The sequence below is a fragment of the Myxine glutinosa genome, chromosome 3 (genome assembly GCF_964187855.1).
Source record: "Myxine glutinosa chromosome 3, kmMyxGlut1.1, whole genome shotgun sequence".
Classification (NCBI taxonomy): Eukaryota; Metazoa; Chordata; class Myxini; order Myxiniformes; family Myxinidae; genus Myxine; species Myxine glutinosa.
Window position 1 is genome coordinate 93,758,386 of NC_136263.1, and position 25,422 is coordinate 93,783,807.

At 46.1% G+C, this 25,422-nt stretch overlaps 1 protein-coding gene across 7 annotated transcripts in view; it reads right to left on the reverse strand.

The window, feature by feature from the left end:
• The window catches only part of RPTOR (regulatory associated protein of MTOR complex 1), a 301,256-nt gene extending 283,308 nt beyond the window's left edge, over positions 1-17,948 (reverse strand). For 5 of the 7 annotated variants that reach the window (XR_010983689.2, XM_068110470.2, XM_068110468.2 and 2 more), the window contains exon 1: positions 17,422-17,944. Coding sequence is in view for 6 of the 7 variants with exons in the window: in XM_068110470.2 (XP_067966571.1) it covers positions 17,422-17,571 (150 nt within the window). In the remaining variant the exon portion in view is untranslated. Of the gene's footprint in view, positions 1-17,421 lie in introns of all 7 variants that reach the window. The other 2 variants (XM_068110471.2, XM_068110472.2) reach the window with 2 other exon arrangements.
• Positions 17,949-25,422: the final 7,474 nt, after the last annotated feature.

Sequence of the window (25,422 nt, forward strand, 5' to 3'; positions counted from 1 at the left end):
TGCCATGGCTCCTCCCGGGGTTCGGAGGTATACCGAGACCAGAAGGTCGGGGAGGAGCACGTAACACAGGGAAAACACAGGAAAATTCAGATGCCACACTTGACATCTGAACAACGTTTAAGGGCAATTTGGATACTAGAGGGTGGTGTAAGCCAGCGAACAATTGCCCAACGTCTTGGTTGCTCACAGCCTGCAATTTCCAACCTGGCCAGGCATTACGGTGAAACTGGAACTGTGAATGATGGTCCACGAAGAGGACGACCATGGGTAACCACCCCAAACCAAGACTGCTGGATTGTGCTGCAGCATCTTCGTAATCGTTTCCACCCTGCGACGCAAACAGCTGCAGTGACAAAAGGTCGCCACAACAACCGCATGTGTCTCTACTGTGCGGAGGCGCTTGAGAAGCTGTGGCCTAGTGGCAAGATGTCCTTGCAGCGGTCCAGTGTTGAACGCAGTGCATCGGCGGAACAGGCCAAGACGGTGTCTGCAGCATCGCTGCTAGACACAGCAACAGTGGAGTGCAGTCTTGTTCAGCGATGAGTCCAGATTTTGCCTCCATGCTGCTGATGGGCGTCAACGAGTATGATATGGGAAAGGTATGCATCATGCTGCATTAGGCAGATCAATCGTTGGGGAGGACCCAGTGTGATGGTATGGGCCGGCATTTGCACCCGTTTCAGGACACCTCTGATCGTCATCGAAGACAATCTCACTCGTCAGCGTTATGTCAATGAAGTTTTGAGACCTCATCTGCTGCCATTTCTCCAAGCTCATCCTGACATCGCAGTTTTTTCCAGGAGGACAACGCTCGACTCTATGCTGCTCGCCTGACCAACTTCCTCCATGAACAGGATATTGAAGTAATGCCTTGGATGCCTTATTTCCCTGACCTCAATCCCATTGACCATTTATGGGATGAGCTTGGCCGACGCCTTGCATCGAGGAGATCAATGGCTGTCAATCGGCAAATGCTCATTCAAAGCTTGCAGGAGGAGTGGGACAGACATCCCCAGGACCGCATCAGACATCCACTAAGTTTCATCCGAATCCATCCACAACCTTTTGAGATATCATGTTATATACCGATCGATCGGTCGATCGCTGAATTAACGCCAGGGGGGTTCACTCAGCCTGTCATCCTTCCGAGGTCGGCAAATTGAGTACCAGCTTGCTGGGATGAATGATCACGGTGTGTACCCCGATTTAGAATAGGTACACCGTATCCCTGCGCATCGTAAGAGGCAACCAAGGGTTGGCGTCAGGAAGGGCATCCGGCCATAAAAACATTGCCTCAAAACAGGGAACCATGATTGTCATGGGGCCCGCAAGGCTAACCCTCACTCTAGCGGGGAAAATGGCCTTAAAACGATCATTTTTATATCGTTTTTTGCCCCATCTCTCAATGGTGAAAAATCATTCAAAAAATTCTCAGATCTAGATATGGATCCGGAACTTCACCAAAATCTAATAATTTGGTATACATGTCACATACCCAACCTCTACCAAATTTTGGCTGAATCCGACAACAACCTTTTGAGATATCCTGTTCACAGATGGACAAACATTAAGACGTCATCCGGAGCACGATACTTGCAAAATCCGCCCCCCCCCCTCCACAAAAGTTTTCCAATGATACAGCAAATTGTCCATTTCATGAAGATTAAAATTTACAATCTTGATCAAAGCTCGGGTCAACAGGATGAAAAGTGACGATTTTTCAGATGAAAAATGATGACTTTGGAAGGTTGACCTTGAATTGACCTTTGACCTTTTGAGCACAAAAATAGTTAGTTTCCCTATTTAGTGACTCAATGTGCAAATGCTGTTCGATTTTCAAGTCAATCGGATGAAAATTGAGGATATTAAAAATTTGGCCTATGTTGACCTTTTGGCCTATGTTGACCTCAAAAATAGATGGTGGTTGAAGTCAGTGACCATATATATAAATCCTCTTAGAAGTTCAAGTCAATCAAATGAAAATTGGTGATTTTAGAAATTTGGCCTATGTTGACCTTTTGGCCTGTGTTTACCCAAAATATAATACGTGGTTGAATTCAGTGACCAGATATGCAAGTCCTCTTCAAATTTCAAGTCAATTGGATGAAAATTGAGGATTTTAGAAATTTGGCCTATGTTGACCTTTTGGCCTGTGTTTACCTAAAATATAATACGTGGTTGAATTCAGTGACCAGATATGCAAGTCCTCTTCAAATTTCAAGTCAATTGGATGAAAATTGAGGATTTTAGAAATTTGGCCTATGTTGACCTTTTGGCCTATATTCACCTAAAATATAATTTGTGGTTGAATTCAGTGACCAGATATGCAAGTGCTCTTCAAATTTCAAGTCAATTGGATGAAAATTGAGGATTTTAGAAATTTAGCAAAGTTGGTGACCTTTGGCCTATGTTGACCTTTTGACCTATTGACCCCAAAAACAATAGGCTTCTTGCGTTTGACCAACTCTACCATTTGGTGAAGTTTCGTGAAGATCGGTTGAAAATTGTGACCTGTACATCGGTGACAAACAAACAAACAGACAGACAAACAGACAGAGAGAACCACAAACACAACCGACGATTATACTTGAAAAATCTTCGATTTTACAAGTAACAAGCAAGAAGTCGTCAGCCGGGAGTCTGACAGGAATGACGAAAATTGTCACTGTCGCCTTGCCCTTTGACCTAAATAGTCAAATAACATTGATAGCCTCACTTGCTTCCTTCGGAATCCTCAAGTAAAGTTTGCCAAAGATATCTGCAAGCGGCCGCAAGTTATTGCACTCACAAAAAAAAAAAACCATACAAACAAAGACAGACTGACATATGACAAAAAATTTCAATTTTAATCATAAGGAACAGACAGGGGTGAAAACATAACCTCCATCCACGTTTGGTGGCGCAGGCAAATAAACCAATAAGATACCAAATCACTACTGCCATAAGCTTTTCAGCCAATTGCTGAAAGTCAAATTTTTGTGGTGGACGAGACCAACCAATAATGTCCCCATTCCAGGACCGAGAACGTCCCCATTCCAGGACCGAGAACGTCCCCATTCCAGGACCGAGAACGTCCCCATTCCAGGACCGAGAACGTCTCCATTCCAGGACCGAGAACGTCTCCATTCCAGGACCGAGAACGTCTCCATTCCAGGACCGAGAACGTCTCCATTCCAGGACCGAGAACGTCTCCATTTCAGGACCGAGAACGTCTCCATTCCAGGACCGACAACGTCTCCATTCCAGGACCGACAACGTCTCCATTCCAGGACCGACAACGTCTCCATTCCAGGACCGACAACGTCTCCATTCCAGGACCGACAACGTCTCCATTCCAGGACCGACAACGTCTCCATTCCAGGACCGACAACGTCTCCATTCCAGGACCGACAACGTCTCCATTCCAGGACCGACAACGTCTCCATTCCAGGACCGACAACGTCTCCATTCCAGGACCGACAACGTCTCCATTCCAGGACCGACAACGTCTCCATTCCAGGACCGACAACGTCTCCATTCCAGGACCGACAACGTCTCCATTCCAGGACCGACAACGTCTCCATTCCAGGACCGACAACGTCTCCATTCCAGGACCGACAACGTCTCCATTCCAGGACCGACAACGTCTCCATTCCAGGACCGACAACGTCTCCATTCCAGGACCGACAACGTCTCCATTCCAGGACCGACAACGTCTCCATTCCAGGACCGACAACGTCTCCATTCCAGGACCGACAACGTCTCCATTCCAGGACCGACAACGTCTCCATTCCAGGACCGACAACGTCTCCATTCCAGGACCGACAACGTCTCCATTCCAGGACCGACAACGTCTCCATTCCAGGACCGACAACGTCTCCATTCCAGGACCGACAACGTCTCCATTCCAGGACCGACAACGTCTCCATTCCAGGACCGACAACGTCTCCATTCCAGGACCGACAACGTCTCCATTCCAGGACCGACAACGTCTCCATTCCAGGACCGACAACGTCTCCATTCCAGGACCGACAACGTCTCCATTCCAGGACCGACAACGTCTCCATTCCAGGACCGACAACGTCTCCATTCCAGGACCGACAACGTCTCCATTCCAGGACCGACAACGTCTCCATTCCAGGACCGACAACGTCTCCATTCCAGGACCGACAACGTCTCCATTCCAGGACCGACAACGTCTCCATTCCAGGACCGACAACGTCTCCATTCCAGGACCGACAACGTCTCCATTCCAGGACCGACAACGTCTCCATTCCAGGACCGACAACGTCTCCATTCCAGGACCGACAACGTCTCCATTCCAGGACCGACAACGTCTCCATTCCAGGACCGACAACGTCTCCATTCCAGGACCGACAACGTCTCCATTCCAGGACCGACAACGTCTCCATTCCAGGACCGACAACGTCTCCATTCCAGGACCGACAACGTCTCCATTCCAGGACCGACAACGTCTCCATTCCAGGACCGACAACGTCTCCATTCCAGGACCGACAACGTCTCCATTCCAGGACCGACAACGTCTCCATTCCAGGACCGACAACGTCTCCATTCCAGGACCGACAACGTCTCCATTCCAGGACCGACAACGTCTCCATTCCAGGACCGACAACGTCTCCATTCCAGGACCGACAACGTCTCCATTCCAGGACCGACAACGTCTCCATTCCAGGACCGACAACGTCTCCATTCCAGGACCGACAACGTCTCCATTCCAGGACCGACAACGTCTCCATTCCAGGACCGACAACGTCTCCATTCCAGGACCGACAACGTCTCCATTCCAGGACCGACAACGTCTCCATTCCAGGACCGACAACGTCTCCATTCCAGGACCGACAACGTCTCCATTCCAGGACCGACAACGTCTCCATTCCAGGACCGACAACGTCTCCATTCCAGGACCGACAACGTCTCCATTCCAGGACCGACAACGTCTCCATTCCAGGACCGACAACGTCTCCATTCCAGGACCGACAACGTCTCCATTCCAGGACCGACAACGTCTCCATTCCAGGACCGACAACGTCTCCATTCCAGGACCGACAACGTCTCCATTCCAGGACCGAGAACGTCTCCATTCCAGGACCGAGAACGTCTCCATTCCAGGACCGAGAACGTCTCCATTCCAGGACCGAGAACGTCTCCATTCCAGGACCGAGAACGTCTCCATTCCAGGACCGAGAACGTCTCCATTCCAGGACCGAGAACGTCTCCATTCCAGGACCGAGAACGTCTCCATTCCAGGACCGAGAACGTCTCCATTCCAGGACCGAGAACGTCTCCATTCCAGGACCGAGAACGTCTCCATTCCAGGACCGAGAACGTCTCCATTCCAGGACCGAGAACGTCTCCATTCCAGGACCGAGAACGTCTCCATTCCAGGACCGAGAACGTCTCCATTCCAGGACCGAGAACGTCTCCATTCCAGGACCGAGAACGTCTCCATTCCAGGACCGAGAACGTCTCCATTCCAGGACCGAGAACGTCTCCATTCCAGGACCGAGAACGTCTCCATTCCAGGACCGAGAACGTCTCCATTCCAGGACCGAGGACGTCTCCATTCCAGGACCGAGGACGTCTCCATTCCAGGACCGAGGACGTCTCCATTCCAGGACCGAGGACGTCTCCATTCCAGGACCGAGGACGTCTCCATTCCAGGACCGAGGACGTCTCCATTCCAGGACCGAGGACGTCTCCATTCCAGGACCGAGGACGTCTCCATTCCAGGACCGAGAACGTCTCCATTCCAGGGCCGAGAACGTCTCCATTCCAAGGCCGAGAACGTCTCCATTCCAGAGCCGAGAACGTCTCCATTCCAGGACCGAGAACGTCTCCATTCCAGGACCGAGAACGTCTCCATTCCAGGACCGAGAACGTCTCCATTCCAGGACCGAGAACGTCTCCATTCCAGGACCGAGAACGTCTCCATTCCAGGACCGAGAACGTCTCCATTCCAGGACCGAGAACGTCTCCATTCCAGGACCGAGAACGTCTCCATTCCAGGGCCGAGAACGTCTCCATTCCAGGGCCAAGAACGTCTCCATTCCAGGGCCAAGAACGTCTCCATTCCAGGGCCAAGAACGTCTCCATTCCAGGGCCAAGAACGTCTCCATTCCAGGACCAAGAACGTCTCCATTCCAGGACCAAGAACGTCTCCATTCCAGGACCAAGAACGTCTCCATTCCAGGACCAAGAACGTCTCCATTCCAGGACCAAGAACGTCTCCATTCCAGGACCAAGAACGTCTCCATTCCAGGACCAAGAACGTCTCCATTCCAGGACCAAGAACGTCTCCATTCCAGGACCAAGAACGTCTCCATTCCAGGACCAATAACGTCTCCATTCCAGGACCAATAACGTCTCCATTCCAGGACCAATAACGTCTCCATTCCAGGGCCAAGAATGTCTCCATTCCAGGGCCAAGAATGTCTCCATTCCAGGACCAATAATGTCTCCATTCCAGGACCAATAATGTCTCCATTCCAGGACCAATAATGTCTCCATTCCAGGACCAATAATGTCTCCATTCCAGGACCAATAATGTCTCCATTCCAGGGCCAAGAATGTCTCCATTCCCGGACCAAGAATGTCTCCATTCCAGGACCAAGAATGTCTCCATTCCAGGACCAAGAATGTCTCCATTCCAGGACCAAGAATGTCTCCATTCCAGGACCAAGAATGTCTCCATTCCAGGACCAATAATGTCTCCATTCCAGGACCAATAATGTCTCTATTCCAGGACCAATAATGTCTCCATTCCAGGACCAATAATGTCTCTATTCCATCTATTGGATTAAAGGGGAAAAAAAAATCAGACATCATTGTCTCTGAAACCTTTCAGGGAAAAAAATTTGAAACTTGGCTGATGTCGTCCACTCCGAAGGGTGTATAGAGTGATAATGAGGACGTCATCGGTGAAATGGTATTCCAGCCATAATTGGTTGAATTGAAAGGCTCATCCAAAAATTCTGAAACTTAATTATCTGATCTATGACACGATGTGAGTAAGGAATTACATTTATGACCTTCATAACCCATGCTAAGAAACTAAAGTGACATAGGATGCATGGATGATATGGGTATACGGGCGGGCCGTAATAGCAGTGGGCCATAAGAGTGGTGTTCAGTTCATGATGGTATTTTTGTGCGGAGGCGAGACGATGTGCTGTACAAGTGCAGTTCGAGTTTAAGGCTGGTTAAAAAAAAATTCCTGTTTATCATCGCCGCCCGCCCCATAAAAGTCATCCGCCCCTAAATTTTTTTTTTTTTTTTTTTTGGCTCGCGAAGTCAGTAAAATCCGTTCCCGCTCAGTGGAACAGGTTCGAATTTTGTATGTGCTCGCGTACTGTCTGAGCCAAGTTACATGTGCTCAAACTTCGCCGATCTGCAGGAGACCAATGAGGCAAATGTCTTCAATAATGTCTACGCCAAAGCCAATCTCACATGCAACGATTCGACAGAGAAGCCATACTACACGGCTGGCTATGAAGATGTGTGCTATTTCTGTGGCTGTGTTGAGAAGCTGAGTACCACAGATGAGTCATATCCTATATGCAGTACCTGCAGTAAGAGTCGTACTGCCGAGAAGAGGCCCACTCGGAAGTTCAAGAAGGAGTTGTTATTCTGAAGAGAAGCCAAATATCATCGGCAAACGGGAGAGCCTCACGTGATAATTATTGCTGTGGATTTCTAGTAAAAAATTAAACTAGCGCTGCACTACATGTAGAAGTAGGTGATAATAGATACATGAATAAACGGCAACCAACACTCTACTCAACATGTATGAGTGCTATAATAGCAGTAGCTGCTGATATATAGATACATCTGTGAGTGCTACAATAGCAGCAGCTGCTGATAGATAGATACATCTATGAGTGCTATAATAGCAGTAGCTGCTGATAGATAGATACATCTATGAGTGCTATAATACCAGTAGCTGCTGATATATAGATACATCTATGAGTGCAATAATAGCAGTAGCTGCTGATATATAGATACATCTATGAGTGCTATAATAGCAGTAGCTGCTGATATATAGATACATCTACAAGTGCTATAATAGCAGTAGCTATTATAGACCTCTTTCTTTCTCTCTTTCTGTTCTCTTCACCCTCTTTTGCTCAAGGTCATCTGCCATCTGCTTGGAAATCAGCCAACATCACCGCTTTGCACAAAAAAAGATGCAAAAACAGAACCCAGCACCTACAGACCAATCAGCCTTCTCCCAATTATCAGCAAAGTCATGGAATCCATCATTGCTTCAGATATGAAATCTTTCCTCTTCTCCAATGGCTTGATCTCTGATCATCAATTTGGTTTCAGACCTGGTCACTCTACTCTGGACATGCTGCTTCTGCTTTCTCAACAATGGATGGAGGTCCTCAACGCCAAACAGGAAATTAGAGCTGTCTCCCTTGACATTTCACGTGCCTTCGATACGGTCTGGCACCCTGCTCTGCTCACCAAACTCTCCTCCTTTGGTATCCATGGAAATCTCCACGCATGGCTGGCGGACTTCCTCTCTGGTCGTAGTCAACGTTTGGCCCTGAATGGGTTTCTCTAATCTCCTCTTCCTGTTCAGGCTGGAGTTCCCCAAGGTAGTGTTCTGGGCCCTGTGCTTTTTCTGGTCTTCATCAATGATCTCTCTGACTCTCTTGAAAATCCTCTCTATCTCTTTGCTGACGACTACTCTCTGTCGCTCCATTCCTCATCCCTCAGATCGGCAGTCTGCAGCCTCCTCACTCTCTGCAGACCTGGACAAAATCACAGACTGGGCAAACAAATGGAACATGTCTTTCAATCCTGATAAATCTCACACTCTTACGATGTCTCTCCGAAAAGACCGACTGGAAAACCCTCCCATCCACTTTCTGAATAATCCTCTCCAAGAAGTTCTGTCACTCAAGCTTTTGGGTCTCACTATTTGCCATGATCTTTCCTGGGAAAACCACATTTCAAATCTGGCCTCCAAAGCCAGTCGCCGACTGGGCATCCTCCGTCGTGCGAAGTCCTTCCTTGGCACACCTGAGCTCCTCACCACATACAAGGCTTTCATCCGCAGCTCTATGGAATACTGCTCTCCCCTCTGGTCTGGTGCTCCTGCCTCACACCTAGCCCGTCTTCACGCTGTTGAAACCAAAGCGTTCAGAATCATTGGAATCTCCCGCGATGAAGCTAACTCCAAGGGCCTTTCACTCACTCACCGCAGGCAGGTTGGTGGTCTTTCCGTCTTCTACCGACTCCTCTCTGGCCTTGCCCCCCCCCCCCCAGCCCTCTCTGGGCTCTGTCCCCCAAATATTCCTACAGGTCGCACAAGATCTGCCTGCAACCCTCTTATGGTTAAACTGCCAAAATCAAGACTTTCTGCTCACCTTCACTCCTTCATTCCTCTTTTCTCCTGCCTCTGGAACAAACTCCCTCACTCTCTTCAATCCCACTCCACCCTCCAGGTCTTTAAAACAGCTGTTCACCACCATCTCTTATCCTCCCCCATCCAAAACCTTGATCTTTTCTACCCCCGCTAATTTCGGTCCCCTTGTGTTTTATACCTCTGCCCCCCCCACACCTCCCCTTCCCACACCTCCTGCCCCCAAGCCCTCTCCCTCCCACACTTCTCCCTGCTCTCAAATGTTGTGGTTGTGTGCTTCCCCTTCTCTCCCCATCTTGTCTTCCGCTCCCTCTTTTTGTATATTTTGTTTGTGAAATAAATGTTAGCTCTTTCACGAGCCTCGATTCAGTATACAAAAAAAAGAAAAAGAAGCTGCTGATATATACATCTGTGAGTGCTATAATAGCAGTAGCTGCTGATAGATAGATACATCTATGAGTGCTATAATAGCAGTAGCTGCTGATATATAGATACATCTGTGAGTGCTGTAATAGCAGTAGCTACTGATAGATAGATACATCTATGAGTGCTATAATAGCAGTAGCTGCTGATAGATAGATACATCTATGAGTGCTATAATAGCAGTAGCTGCTGATATATAGATACATCTATGAGTGCTATAATAGCAGTAGCTGCTGATATATAGATACATCTATGGGTGCAATAATAGCAGTAGCTGCTGATATATAGATACATCTATGAGTGCTATAATAGCAGTAGCTGCTGATAGACAGATACATCTATGAGTGCTATAATAGCAGTAGCTGCTGATAGATAGATACATCTATGAGTGCTATAATAGCAGTAGCTGCTGATAGATAGATACACCTATGAGTGCTATAATAGCAGTAGCTGCTGATAGATAGATACACCTATGAGTGCTATAATAGCAGTAGCTGATGATAGATAGATACATCTATGAGTGCTATAATAGCAGTAGCTGCTGATAGACAGATACATCTATGAGTGCTATAATACCAGTAGCTGCTGATAGATAGATACATCCATGAGTGCTATTATAGCAATAGCAGCTGATATATAGATACATCTATGAGTGCTATAATAGCAGTAGCTGCTGATATATCGATACATCTATGAGTGCTATAATAGCAGTAGCTGCTGATAGATAGATACATCTATGAGTGCTATAATAGCAGTAGCTGCTGATAGATAGATACATCTATGAGTGCTATAATACCAATAGCTGCTGATATATAGATACATCTATGAGTGCTATAATAGCAGTAGCTGCTGATATATAGATACATCTATGAGTGCTATAATAGCAGTAGCTGCTGATATAGAGATACATCTATAAGTGCTATAATAGCAGTAGCTGCTGATATATAGATACATCTATGAGTGCAAGTGCAACCCTGGTGTTGGGCTAGTGGCTAAGGTGCCAGCTTAGGATCCTAGGATCCTGGGTGCGAATCCCGGTCGATTGCTGAATTAACGCCAGGGGGGGTTGACTCAGCCTGTCATCCTTCCGAGGTCGGCAAATTAAGTACCAGTTCACTGGTAATTCCCTGTTTGTCGTAAAAAGGCGACAAAAAGGGTTGGCGGCAGGAAGGGCATCCGGCCGTAAAACATTGCTTCAAAAAGGGTACCAAAAAACAACAACAACCACGGTCCCCGAAAAAGGCCAACCCCCGCTTGCGGGGGAAAATGGCCTCTAAAGGTGGTTTTTTTTTTTTTTTTATGAGTGCAATAATAGCAGTAGCTGCTGATATATAGATACAACGATGAGTGCTATAATAGCAGTAGCTGCTGATATATAGATACATCTATGAGTGCTATAATAGCAGCAGCTGCTGATAGACAGATACATCTATGAGTGCTATAATAGCAGTAGCTGCTGATAGATAGATACATCTATGAGTGCTATAATAGCAGTAGCTGCTGATAGATAGATACAACTACGAGTGCTATAATAGCAGTAGCAGCTGATAGATAGATACATCTATGAGTGCTATAATAGCATGAGATGCTGATAGACAGATACATCTATGAGTGCTATAATAGCAGTAGCTGCTGATAGATAGATACATCTATGAGTGCTATAATAGCAGTAGCTGCTGATATATAGATACATCGATGAGTGCAATAATAGCAGTAGCTGCTGATATATAGATACATCTATGAGTGCTATAATAGCAGTAGCTGCTGATATATAGATACATCTATGAGTGCTATAATAGCAGTAGCTGCTGATATATAGATACATCTATGAGTGCTATAATAGCAGTAGCTGCTGATAGATAGATACATCTATGAGTGCTATAATAGCAGTAGCTGCTGATAGATAGATACATCTATGAGTGCTATAATAGCAGTAGCAGCTGATAGATAGATACATCTATGAGTGCTATAATAGCATGAGATGCTGATAGACAGATACATCTATGAGTGCTATAATAGCAGTAGCTGCTGATAGATAGATACATCTATGAGTGCTATAATAGCAGTAGCTGCTGATATATAGATACATCGATGAGTGCAATAATAGCAGTAGCTGCTGATATATAGATACATCTATGAGTGCTATAATAGCAGTAGCTGCTGATATATAGATACATCTATGAGTGCTATAATAGCAGTAGCTGCTGATAGATAGATACATCTATGAGTGCTATAATAGCAGTAGCTGCTGATAGATAGATACATCTATGAGTGCTATAACAGCAGTCGCTGCTGATAGATACATCTTTTTTTTTTTTCTTCTTTTTTTTTGTATACTGAATCGAGGCTCGAAAGAGCTAACATTTATCTCACAAACAAATCAACCAGACAAACAAAACATAAAAAAAGAGGGAGCGGAAGACAAGATGGGGAGAGATGGGGAAGCACAGAAACACAACATCCGAGAGCAGGGAGATGCGTGGAAAGGAGAGGGCCTGGGGGGAGGAGGCGTGGGAAGGGGGGGAGTGGGGAGGGAGAAGTACAAAACATAACACCAAGGAGTTCAAGGACTGAAGTTGGTATTTCAAAAAAGTGGAATTGGGGTGAAATTAGCGGGGGTAGAAAAGATCAAGGTTTTGGATGGGGGAAGATAAGAGATGGTGGTGAACAGCTGTTTTAAAGACCTGGAGGGTGGAGTGGGATTGAAGAGAGTGAGGGAGTTTGTTCCAGAGGCGGGAGAAAAGAGGAATGAAGGAGTGAAGGTGAGCAGAGAGTCTTGATTTTGGCAGTTTAACCATAAGAGGGTTGCAGGCAGATCTTGTGCGACCTGGAGGAATATTTGCGGGACAGAGCCCAGAGAGAGCTGGGGGGGCAAGGCCAGAGAGGAGTCGGTAGAAGACGGAAAGTCCACCAACCTGCCTGCGGTGAGTGAGTGAGAGGCCCTTGGAGTTAGCTTCATCGCGGGAGATTCCAATGATTCTGAATGCTTTGGTTTCAACAGCGTGAAGACGAGCTAGGTGAGGCAGGAGCACCAGCCCAGAGGGGAGAGCAGTATTCCATTGAGCTGCGGGTGAAAGCCTTGTACGTGGTGAGGAGCTCAGGTGTGCCAAGGAAGGACTTCGCACGACGGAGGATGCCCAGTCGGCGACTGGCTTTGGAGGCCAGATTTGAAATGTGGTTTTCCCAGGAAAGATCATGGCAGATAGTGAGACCCAAAAGCTTGAGTGACAGAACTTCTTGGAGAGGATTATTCAGAAAGTGGATGGGAGGGTTGTCCAGTCGGTCTTTTCGGAGAGACATCGTAAGAGTGTGAGATTTGTCAGGATTGAAAGACATGTTCCACTTGTTTGCCCAGTCTGTGATTTTGTCCAGGTCTGCAGAGAGTGAGGAGGCTGCAGACTGCCGATCTGAGGGATGAAGAATGGACCGACAGAGAGTAGAGTCATCAGCAAAGAGATAGAGAGGATTTTCAAGAGAGTCAGAGAGATCATTGATGAAGACCAGAAAAAGCACAGGGCCCAGAACACTGCCTTGGGGAACTCCAGCCTGAACAGGAAGAGGAGATGAGAGAAACCCATTCAGGGCCACACGTTGACTACGACTAGAGAGGAAGTCCGCCAGCCATGCGTGGAGATTTCCATGGATACCAAAAGAGGAGAGTTTGGTGAGCAGAGCGGGGTGCCAGACCGTATCGAAGGCACGTGATATGTCAAGGGAGACTGCTCTAATTTCCTGTTTGGCATTGAGGACCTCCATCCATTGTTGAGAAAGCAGAAGCAGCATGTCCAGAGTAGAGTGTCCAGGTCTGAAACCAAATTGATGATCAGAGATCAAGCCATTGGAGAAGAGGAAAGATTTCATATCTGAAGCAATGATGGATGCCATGACTTTGCTGATAATTGGGAGAAGGCTGATTGGTCTGTAGTTGCAGGGATCTGTTTTTGCACCTTTTTGTGCAAAGTGGTGATGTTGGCAGATTTCCAAGGAGATGGAAGATGACCTTGAGCAAAAGAGAGGAAGAGAACAGAGAGAGGGAGTGAAAGAGAGGGAGTGAAAGAGCGGAAGAACAGGATTTTAGGACCCGTGGGCTGATGCCGTCAGGTCCAGTTGCAGAATCAGAGTCGAAGGTTGACAAACTTTTCCACCTTGTCAGGAGGAAAGGACACAGAGTCCAGGAGCAACTGGGTACGACTGGGTACCGTGGGTACAGAGAGGGATGGGTTTTGGACACAAGATTTAGAGGCAAACACAGAGTTGAGGCATTCAGCTTTTTCACGTGTGGAGTCAGCCGTGTGGCCATTTGAGGTGATGGAGGGGATGGAGGGGGAACAAACACCAGAAACAGATTTGACCAGATGCCACCAGGATTTGGAAGAGGGAGACAGATAAGAGAGTTCGGTCCTGAGAACGGAGAGATATCGTTTCCTGGCTCTCCTGAGGGTGGACACACACTTGTTTCGGGCTTTGTGAAAGGAAATGAGATTTCCTTCCGTTGGATTTGCTTTCCAGGAGACGAAAGCAAGTTGTTTCTGGGCAATAGTCTCACCACAGGATTCCGTGTACCAAGGACGGGAGGAAGGGTATGACAACTGAAGACGAGATGGGATAAATCTGTGCATGAGAGAGAGCAATTTACTTTGGAAGAATTCCCAGGATGAGTTGATGTCAGAGGCGGTAGAGATGGGAGACCAGTCCAGATGATTGATGGCTGCTTGAAGACCGTGTCAGTTGGCCTGAGTGAAATGCCAGACTCGTCGACGCTGAGCAGGCTCTCTGAGAATGGTCAGAGAGATGTCCACTTCAACAAGCACATGATCTGAAGAGCCGATTGGAGCAATCTACGAGTGCTATAATAGCAGTAGCTGCTGATATATAGATACATCTTTGAGTGCGATAATAGCAGTAGCTGCTGATATACAGATACATCTATGAGTGCTATAATAGCAGTAGCTGCTGATATATAGATACATCTATGAGTGCTATAATAGCAGTAGCTGCTGACATATAGATACATCTATGAGTGCTATAATAGCAGTAGCTGCTGATAGATAGATAGATACATCTATGAGTGCTATAATAGCAGTAGCTGCTGATAGATAGATACATCTATGAGTGCTATAATAGCAGTAGCTGCTGATATATAGATACATCTTTGAGTGCTATAATAGCAGTAGCTGCTGATATACAGATACATCTATGAGTGCTATAATAGCAGTAGCTGCTGATATATAGATACATCTATGAGTGCTATAATAGCAGTAGCTGCTGACATATAGATACATCTATGAGTGCTATAATAGCAGTAGCTGCTGATAGATAGATACATCTATGAGTGCTATAATAGCAGTAGCTGCTGATAGATAGATAGATACATCTATGAGTGCTATAATAGCAGTAGCTGCTGATATATAGATACATGTATGAGTGCTATAATAGCAGTAGCTGCTGATATATAGATACATCGATGAGTGCTCTAATAGCAGTAGCTGCTGATATATAGATACATCTATGAGTGCTATAATAGCAGTAGCTGCTGATATATAGATACATCTGAGTGCTATCATTGCAGTAGCTGCTGATAGATAGATACATCTATGAGTGCTATAATAGCAGTAGCTGCTGATAGATAGATACATCTGTGAGTGCTATAATAGCAGTAGCTGCTGATATATAGATACATCTATGAGTGCTATAATAGCAGTAGCTGCTGATAGATAGATACATCTATGATTGCTATAATAGCAGTAGCTGCTGATAGATAGATACATCTATGAGTGCTATAATAGCAGTAGCTGCTGATAGATAGATGCATCTGAGAGTGCTATAATAGCAGTAGCTGCTGATAGATAGATACATCTATGAGTGCTATAATACCAATAGCTGCTGATATATAGATACATCTATGATTGCTATAATAGCAGTAGCTGCTGATATATAGATACATCTATGAGTGCTATAATACCAATAGCTGCTGATATATAGATACATCTATGATTGCTATAATAGCAGTAGCTGCTGATAGATAGATACATCTATGAGTGCTATAATACCAATAGCTGCTGATATATAGATACATCTATGATTGCTATAATAGCAGTAGCTGCTGATAGATAGATACATCTATGATTGCTATAATAGCAGTAGCTGCTGATAGATAGATACATCTATGAGTGCTATAATAGCAGTAGCTGCTGATAGATAGATGCATCTGAGAGTGCTATAATAGCAGTAGCTGCTGATAGATAGATACATCTATGAGTGCTATAATAGCAGTAGCTGCTGATAGATGTATAAATGCGAACCAGACATCCTTTTGATGTGGTTTATGTCCTCTTACATGTCTGCCAAACTGCTCAATGTGCATGTACCGGTACCATGAAGTGATATTTCGTGGCGAGGAATTCTAGTCAAATATGTATGAATGCTATCGCAATAGCTGCTGATAGATACATGTATGGCAACCAGACATTATTCTTAAAAGCCAAAGTTTTGGTCCACCATTGTTATATGTATCAGCAAATATTAAAAGTAAACAGAACTCGATGTGACATAGGTTTCTTTATTTGAATCGTATCAGTGCGTACATACGAAGGTTTACTAGTTTAGAAATCATAACATGATTCATCATGTATGTCCGATCAAGTATATTTAAGAAAAAAACATATTGTGCGTTGAATAATCCATTAAAATTTCACTCTGAAAAAAAAAAAAAAAAAAAAAAACCCTCCCTCCCTACCCACTTTTTTGAAAAAAAGCGATGATAAACAGGGAAAAAAATTTTAACCAGCCTAAAACATATTTATATAATAAAACGAGGTCATGCATGTTTTGCCATACACGCCAAGAGCTAAAGGACTAGCCGAATAACTCAGGAGTAAAGGCACAACAACTCACTTTTGAGTTGTCTTGTCTGGTTTTTAATCCTGACCCAAATGCAAACTGCCTCCCTGGTATTTCTCAGGCAGGGCATTGCATCAGTGAGTGTGCCATCCGTATAATGGAACCGACTACCGGCTGGACATGAAAGATTCCAAGATGTCTTTCATAAAGGGTAGGCGAGCTATCACCGGCTCTCTGAACAAATTACAAATTCGTGCCCTCACTACAGAGACTGGAAGGTAATGGCAAACCACTCAATGCATTCCATTGATCCCTTTCCAACCCGTGCAGTTACCACCCCCTAGAAAAGGGTATGGGACCAATGCAACGAACCAGCCCAAGAGCTATAAAGGTAAAGCCGGCATCGGTTAACTGCATGTTGGGATGATCCGAACATATGTGTCCGCATCCCCATTGCCATTTTGAGACAGAATTAGCAAGGGCGGGGTGTCTGGACAGAGAAACAAGCACAATGGGTGGGTGAAACAGCATGCTGTGCTGCTTGCGATGACAATGACATGCCGTCAACCCCAAGCACATGCACCGTACAGTACGTACAGTGCGGGCCACACTCGCACCTCTCTCTTTCGCCATCACAACATACAACATGCTCCCCCTCCTCGACCCCAGCCCTCCTCCTCCCATTATATTTCCCCTCAGCGATTCTGTTCCCCACCATAACCCAAGTGCCCCCTCCTCGACCCCCGAACCCCAACACAATCCCACAACCGCCCCCGCCCCATCGTTACCCTGTCCTTCATCCGCCAAGCCTGCGCCAAGGCCTTGCAGCCTTCCATCTTTTCGATGTGCCGTTTATTCGTAAAGGCCACGGGCAGATGCCAGTCAGAGAGGTCTCCGTCGCCCTCGTCCATCGCGTCTTCGGCGCAGAGGAGCGCCATGTCAGCGCGCTGTCACCACACTAAACCTCGGCACCCGCTCGCTCTTCCACACACGTATCCTTCGTCTTTCACCAGCTCTACCGCCCCCAACTCGCTCTGCTACGAATACACTTCTCTTTATCGCTGCCTCGAGCCCTCGACCCAAATCCTCCACTTTCCCTTTTCTAGTCCAAGCCACGATACTTCACAAACAACGCGAAGCTACCCACCCGCCTCGCAGGCCGACGGCAAATCTACCTTTCCTGACCTGTCCCCTTCCCTTCTGTTTTACACCGACTACCCACGTCTGTTTGACCGCTCCGAGTCTATCCTCGCTCCGTCACCACTACAACGGTGTGCGCCGCCATGTCGTTACTCCGAGATTCCCGCACACGTCACACAAACCGGCTCCTCCCCCTCTGAAAGGTCCTCCCCCTCTGAAAGGTCCTCCCCCTCTGAAAGGTCCTCCCCCTCTGAAAGGTCCTCCCCCTCTGAAAGGTCCTACCCCTCTGAAAGGTCCTACCCCTCTGAAAGGTCCTACCCCTCTGAAAGGTCCTACCCCTCTGAAAGGTCCTACCCCTCTGAAAGGTCCTACCCCTCTGAAAGGTCCTACCCCTCTGAAAGGTCCTACCCCTCTGAAAGGTCCTACCCCTCTGAAAGGTCCTACCCCTCTGAAAGGTCCTACCCCTCTGAAAGGTCCTACCCCTCTGAAAGGTCCTACCCCTCTGAAAGGTCCTACCCCTCTGAAAGGTCCTACCCCTCTGAAAGGTCCTACCCCTCTGAAAGGTCCTCCCCCTCTGAAAGGTCCTCCCCCTCTGAAAGGCGAAGGCTCACCCTCCTCTGAAGGCTCCTCCTCCTCTGAAGGCTTCTTCTGCTCATCTGAAGGCTTCTGCCCCCCTGAAGGCTCCTCCCTCGCTCGACTCGACACGTGATAGGACGTTCTCGTCTTCAAACACGAAGTGCTCCATACAAACACTCCGTCGTACAAACACAATGCGTTGAGATTCATGCTTTGAATCAGTTTCGTTTCAATTAAAACGTGCCATTAGGTCGTCACATCACATTGCAAATTAAGGTTACGTGCATAGCAAGGTGAGGGTGGAGTCAACGTCTCCTCAGTTATAAAGGTTTTCGGACCTGTGATGAAACGTTCCAGCTCAAAAAGACACATCCCGTTTGAATTCACCGCTCGAAAATGTCGTTCACAAGTTCCAGTACCGGTGCGCACCTTCGTGGTAAAGAAGCGAAAGAAAAGGCAAGTTGGGAAACTCATAATGGAACTTGGACATAAAATGACACCTGCAGGCTGTACCAATTACGCTGAGGAATAAATAATGCATTCATTAATAAATCGTCGAAGGATATCCTGGAACCCCAAAACTTGCAAAAAATTGAAGTTCATAAATACCGGAGTAAGAGAAGAAACTTGGAACTCGGGAGAAAAGATGAGCGGTACAATAAGTAAATATAGGTGAGGGCGAGACTACCGGAAGTAAGCTGTAACACGTGCCCTTTTGTGGTTTGTTTTCAACGCATACAATCACGTGACTTGTCCGGAAGGGTGCACTAACCGGAAGTTACGTAGCTTCGCGCTCGCGGGCGCCCATAGAGGAAGAACAAGAAGACTCCTCTTTTTGCATCTTCCGATAGGTGCATGGGGCTGCCAAAGCAGTTTCCTTGATTTCGAGATGGGTCATTCATCTCAATAAGGACCGCCTTTAGTGGCCATTTTTCCCCACAGACTGGTCCCTTTTTTGAACCAATGTTTTATGGTCGGATGCCCTTCCTGCTCCCAACCCTGTTGGTCGCCTCTTGCGACACACAGGGAATTACCAGTGAGCTGGTACTCAATTTGCCGACCTCGGAAGGATGACAGGCTGAGTCAACCCTCCTGGTGTTAATTCAGCGATCAACGAGGATTCGAACCCAGGATCCGAGGATCCCAAGCCGGCACGCTAACCGCTAAGCCAACACCCGGCTATTCATCTCAATAAGCTGGTACTCAATTATGCCGACCTCGGAAGGATGACAGGCTGAGTCAACCCTCCTGGTGTTAATTCAGCGATCAATGAGGATTCGAACCCAGGATCCGAGGATCCCAAGCCGGCACGCTAACCGCTAAGCCAACACCCGGCTATTCATCTCAATAAGCTGGTACTCAATTTGCCGACCTCGGAAGGATGACAGGCTGAGTCAACCCACCTGGTGTTAATTCAACGGCTTGACAGGGGCTCAAGCTCAATGTCAAGATCCTGGGATCTCAAGCCACCTTAACCATTAAGCCAACACCTGGTATAGGAAGTACACATACTGTACTTTATTTATTATTTAATTTAAATGGTGACCGTTTTAGATAGTAAAACAGCAAAGTCGTGGAGTAATAATATGGAATAACTAAATTAATTTGAAGTCTTCCCTCACTCCCCTCCGGTCCTCCAGCAACCAGCAACTTCTGAAAAAAAAACTCCAGTCATTTGTTCCTCTTTTTCCCACCTGTGGAACCAATTCCTACTATCTGTTCAATCTCATTCTTCCCTCTAGGTCTTCAAGATGGCTGTTCTCCACCATCGTCTTCAAGATGGCTGTTCTCCACCATCTCAGATCATCCCCCATCCAAAACCAAGATCATTTCCACCCCCATTAGCCCACCCCAAGCCCACCTGTTTACAAATTTCCATTTTTTTTCCTTCCTGAGAGTTTGCAGCTGCATCCATCTTGTACATCCCGAGTGTGCTCCTCTAGCCCTCACTCATTCCCACATCCCTTCTTTCTCCAAGCATCACTCTATTTTGTCCCTCAACCCTGGTGTTGGTGTGTTTTTCCATTCTAGTTTTACTTTTCCTTATGTTCTGTTACATCATGATCCTTTACATGTTATCGCTTCTCCACGAACCTCGACATTGTCTACAAAAAAAGTCCCAGTCATGTGATGCAGCAAGTCCCATAATCTCATGTAGCTTGTTAGGGAGTGAATGGTGGCATTCAAACAGGCAAATTGACCCCGTGGTGCCCCTCTCATTTTTAGGACAATTTATTGAGGAAGCATGGGAATCGAACCAGCATTTGGAAAAGTAAATGCAACAAGGCTTTCCCTAATCCACCACCAGCCCCAAAGTTCATCCCAATTATCTCCCGTAAACAATATTACAAACCCTATCAAAGAAATCCACAGGAGTTTTAGAAAGAAATGTATATCCAGAGTACAAATCTATAATTTGTATGTTCTATTCCTCATTTCATTTCACCCTGGTGTTAACACACGTCCCCTTTAATTCATGGGTCGTGTGTCTGTCGCCATTGTATCGGTTTAAAGCCCGACTTTGGAAACAGACACCATGGACTCTTTTCCATCCACTTGCTGGCAGCAGCTTTACCTCAGTATCAGTGAGTAAAAAATACCAGGTAACGTTAGTCATCTGCACAATGATGTGATAACATGAGTCGTCGTACTCCTACATCACGTCTGTCTCCACCCAGATCGGGATGAATCATTCAGCATGTGTTTGTCAGCCCGACAACTGAGTTTGACCACATTTCGTCTCCATCCCACGTTTCCCTGAGAAGATGGTGGATTATCTTTAAGCTAATGGATTCCTTGTGATGATGACATACTTGTGACAGAAATTGTATTTTATCGGTTACTAGCCGAAAGCACCCGGCGTTGCCATTCTTTTTGAATGAATTTACGACTATAATTCAGCTTTTACCCGCGACTGCAGAAGATTGACTCCTATAATTCAGCTCAGCTTTTCATTGCAAAATGGGCCCAGCCTGGCCGAGGTGGCCTCGACCGGCCTGGCCACCTAGCCTATAACCTTCCCGGTGCCCATCCCGACATTTTTGGTTCTTTTTGAATGAATTTACTACTATAATTCAGCTTTTACTTGTGGCAGCAGAAGATTGACTCCTATAATTCAGCTCAGCTTTTCATTGCCAAATGGGCCCAGCCTGGCCGAGGTGGCCTCGACCGGCCTCGCCACCTAGTCTATAACCTTCCCGGGGCCCGTCCTGACATTTTTGGTTCTTTTTGAATGAATTTACTACAATAATTCAGCTTTTACTCGCGGCCGTAGAAGATTGACTACCATAATTCAGCTCAGCTTTTAATTGCGAAATGGGCCCAGCCCGGCCGAGGTGGGCCTCGACCGGCCTCGCCACCCAGTGTATAACCTTCCCGGTGCCCCTCCCGACATTTTTGGTTCTTTTTGAATGACTTTACTTCCATAATTCAGCTTTTACTCGTGGCCATAGAAGATTGACTACTATAATTCAGCTCAGCTTTTAATTGCGAAATGGGCCCAGCCCGGCCGAGGTGGGCCTCGACCGGCCTTGCCACCTAGCCTATAACCTTCCCGGTGCCCATCCCGACATTTTTGGTTCTTTTTGAATGCATTTACTACTATAATTCAGCTTTTACCCACGGCCATAGAAGATTGACTACTATAATTCAGCTCAGCTTTTAATTGCGAAATGGGCCCAGCCCGGCCGTAGCGGCCTTGACCGGCCTCGCCACCTAGCCTATAACCTTCCCGGAGCCCGTCCCGACATTTTAGTTCTTTTTGAATGAATTTACTTCCATAATTCAACTTTTACTGGCGGCCGTAGAAGATTGACTACTATAATTCAGCTCAGCTTTTAATTGCGAAATGGGCCCAGCCCGGCGGAAGCGGCCTCGACCGGTCTCGCCACCTAGCCTAAAACCTTCCCGGAGCCCGTCCCGACATTTTATGTATTGGAGGTTTCCTCCTATCTTTCACCGTTCAGGAGATTAGCTTGTGCAGACAAACAAACAAACAAACAGACAAACAAAGAAACAAACAAACAAACAAAAACTTTCTTTTATATATATGTAGATTTCAGGATATCAATCCAGCTATGATGAAAGGATTGGCAGTGCACATCTACCTGCATTAGCATATTGTGCGATGAATAATATTCAATGTTGTGACTCCCCATGAAAAACATGGTATTTTGGTGTCACTGAAAGCTCAAAAAATATATCTGCAATCACAAAGCGATCACCAAAGATAAGCCTCCCCATGGCAATCACCTGCGAACTTACTCTTCGCCCACGATCCAATGATGGCATATTTTATTCGGACCGCCATATGACCTTGACCTACAACATTTAGGAGTAGTGTGTAAATTAAGAAAATGTTTCACCATTTACAATCTATCCATAAAACTCAACATCATGAAAATAGGAGGAAAATTATTCAAGTTATGATCAAAAAGGTGTTTTTTGGTTAATTAGGTCACAATCCGAAAAAAGTAGGTATATGACACTAATCAAATATCAGGTGCACAATTTCAATACAGATCCACTATTGTGATGCAAGAACATCTTGGAAGGCCAAGCGGTCTTTGAGATTCCACATTGGCAAAATTAAGTGATGACAGAAAGTTATTTTATTTACACTGCCATTTGACCATGGCCTTTAACACAGAGGGGTATGTTGTAAAGTAAGCTAAATGCACCTTCCTCTAGGGTATCTAAAGAGGGCAATTTAGTTCCAATCGGCCAAACTTCGTTCCGATCGGACAAACCTTAGTCGAGTTATGGTGAAAAATGTTAAAATATCTGTAAATGGGGTCACGACCTTAAAATAGGTCAAGGTCAAAAAAATTACGGCAACCCTGCATAATTTTTATTGCCATTATGATGCAACATTTCATTCCGAAAGTCCACTGCTATCATTGCATTGCACTAGGGCATGCCCGTACTATATATAAGCTAGGACGTGCCCGTACGTGGGTGCCCGTTCCTTGCCAAAAAAAAAAAAAAAAAAAAATTGTGTAGGGGTGTGTGTGTGTAAACATCCTAGGGCGTGCCCGTACGTGGGTGCAAAAAAACATGCGTGCAAACAACAACAACAAAAAAAAACTTTGAAACCACGTGGCAGTAACGACCACAGAACCCCCCCCCCCCCTCTATTTACATGAATGGTTTGGTCCATTCGCAACGACCACAGAACCCCCCCCCCCCTCTATTTACATGCAATGGTTTGGTCCAAAGCGAACGGCTTGCAGTGTTTGGTAAAGAAATCGCCATAGCTCGGTAACTACTTCTCCGATTAATATGAAACCTTGAAAAGGCACATCCTCGGGTCCCCAGCAATATACCTGGCAAGTTTAAAGTATATCGGACCGGTAGTTGTCGAGAAACAGCGGTCACAGACAAACAAACAAACGTACAAACGTACAAACGTACAAACGTACAAACGTACAAACAAACACACAGAGATTACTGGAATTATAGATAGACTAGGGCATGCCCGTACTATATATATATATCTAAAATTATATCCCCCCCCTCTATTTACATGAAATGGTTCGGTCCAAAGCGAACGGCTTCCGGAGTTTGGTAAAGAAATCGCCATCGCGTACACAAACGCGCAGGAAAGCGAATGAATCGCAAATTCGTTTTTATTAGTTTTAAAACATCGTTTAACGCCAACATAGCGCCAACATAGTTTGCAAACGTGAAATAAATGAATACGCTCTCAAATGTGCCATCCGAGGCAGAGTGTGCCCGCCACGTTCGGCACACGCGATCGTTCGCTGCTCTCTGATTGGTTGAATCGTTTTTTGGACATAGCTCGGTAAGTAATTGTCCGATTAATATGAAACCTTGAAAAGGCACATCCTCGGGTCCCCAGCAATATACCTGGCAAGTTAAAAGTATATCGGACCGGTAGTTGTCGAGAAACAGCGGTCACAGACAAACAAACAAACGTACAGACGTACAGACAGACAGACAGAGATTACTGGAATTATAGATAGATATAAAAAAATGAAGAAAAAAAAATTGGCTGAAAAAAGCAGAAAAACCTAAATGATGGTTTAGTACTCTTGGGGTGGAAGAACTTGACCTTTAGCCCAAGGGGTATGCTGAGAATTAATGTTGAATGTGCCTTTTCCCTAAGCTTTCATGAGAGGCCAATTTTGTTCTGATCCGACAAATAGTCAGGTTCACCATGTTAAGAAATATAATTTCGTTCAAAATTTTGGTAGATTAGCAAAACTATACATTTTTGGAATATTCAGAGCATGAGGAATCCAAAAATTAATGTTTACATTTGCGAAGACACCTTTGCGAAAATGACACTCAGGACAGTGATGAAGATAGTCAGGTTCACCATGTTAACAAATATAATTTCTTTCAAAATTTTGGGATTAGCAAACCTGTACATTTTTGGAATCTTCAGAGCATGGAGAATCTGAAAATCAATGTTGGCATTTGCACAGACACCTGCATGGCCGCCATTTTGGATTTTGAAAATGGCCGCCATATAATACATATTTTGCGCGATCTCGGCTTCTAGTCAACCTAGAGACTTAATTAAATATGCTAATCCTAGGTTTTCTGGGTCAAGGAATCCAATAAAGGCCTCAAAATAGTGCTCAGGATTATAGAAAAGCAACAAACAAAGGTAATTGAAAACCACTGTCTTTATATTTGTGATATTGAAGGAGCTCGGGCTCCCACGTCGATCGGAAGAATGGACGCGACAAAAAGCTGGAATTCGTCCGAGTTGCTTTATTCAAACAAAACACTCAGGTACTCTGAAAAGCCCGTTTATCGGGCAGCAATATATATACACACATTATCCCGGAGCGTTTGCCCAGGAAAGGCGAGAGGGGGCGTGGCCGAGCGTCCTGGCTGCGGCCTGGCAAGTTGAGGGCGAGCCTGCCCGGGCATGCCCGGGCGTCCCGACCGAGGCCTGGCAAGTTGAGCGCGGGCCTGCCCGGGCGTCCTGGACGAGGCCGGCATGGTGATCGCTCCGCGTCCTTGATAGGTGCAAGGCGATTGTGAAAACCCAGCGGTAGCCGCTACACACGTCCCCCCAGAATCGACTTGCACCGGCAGGG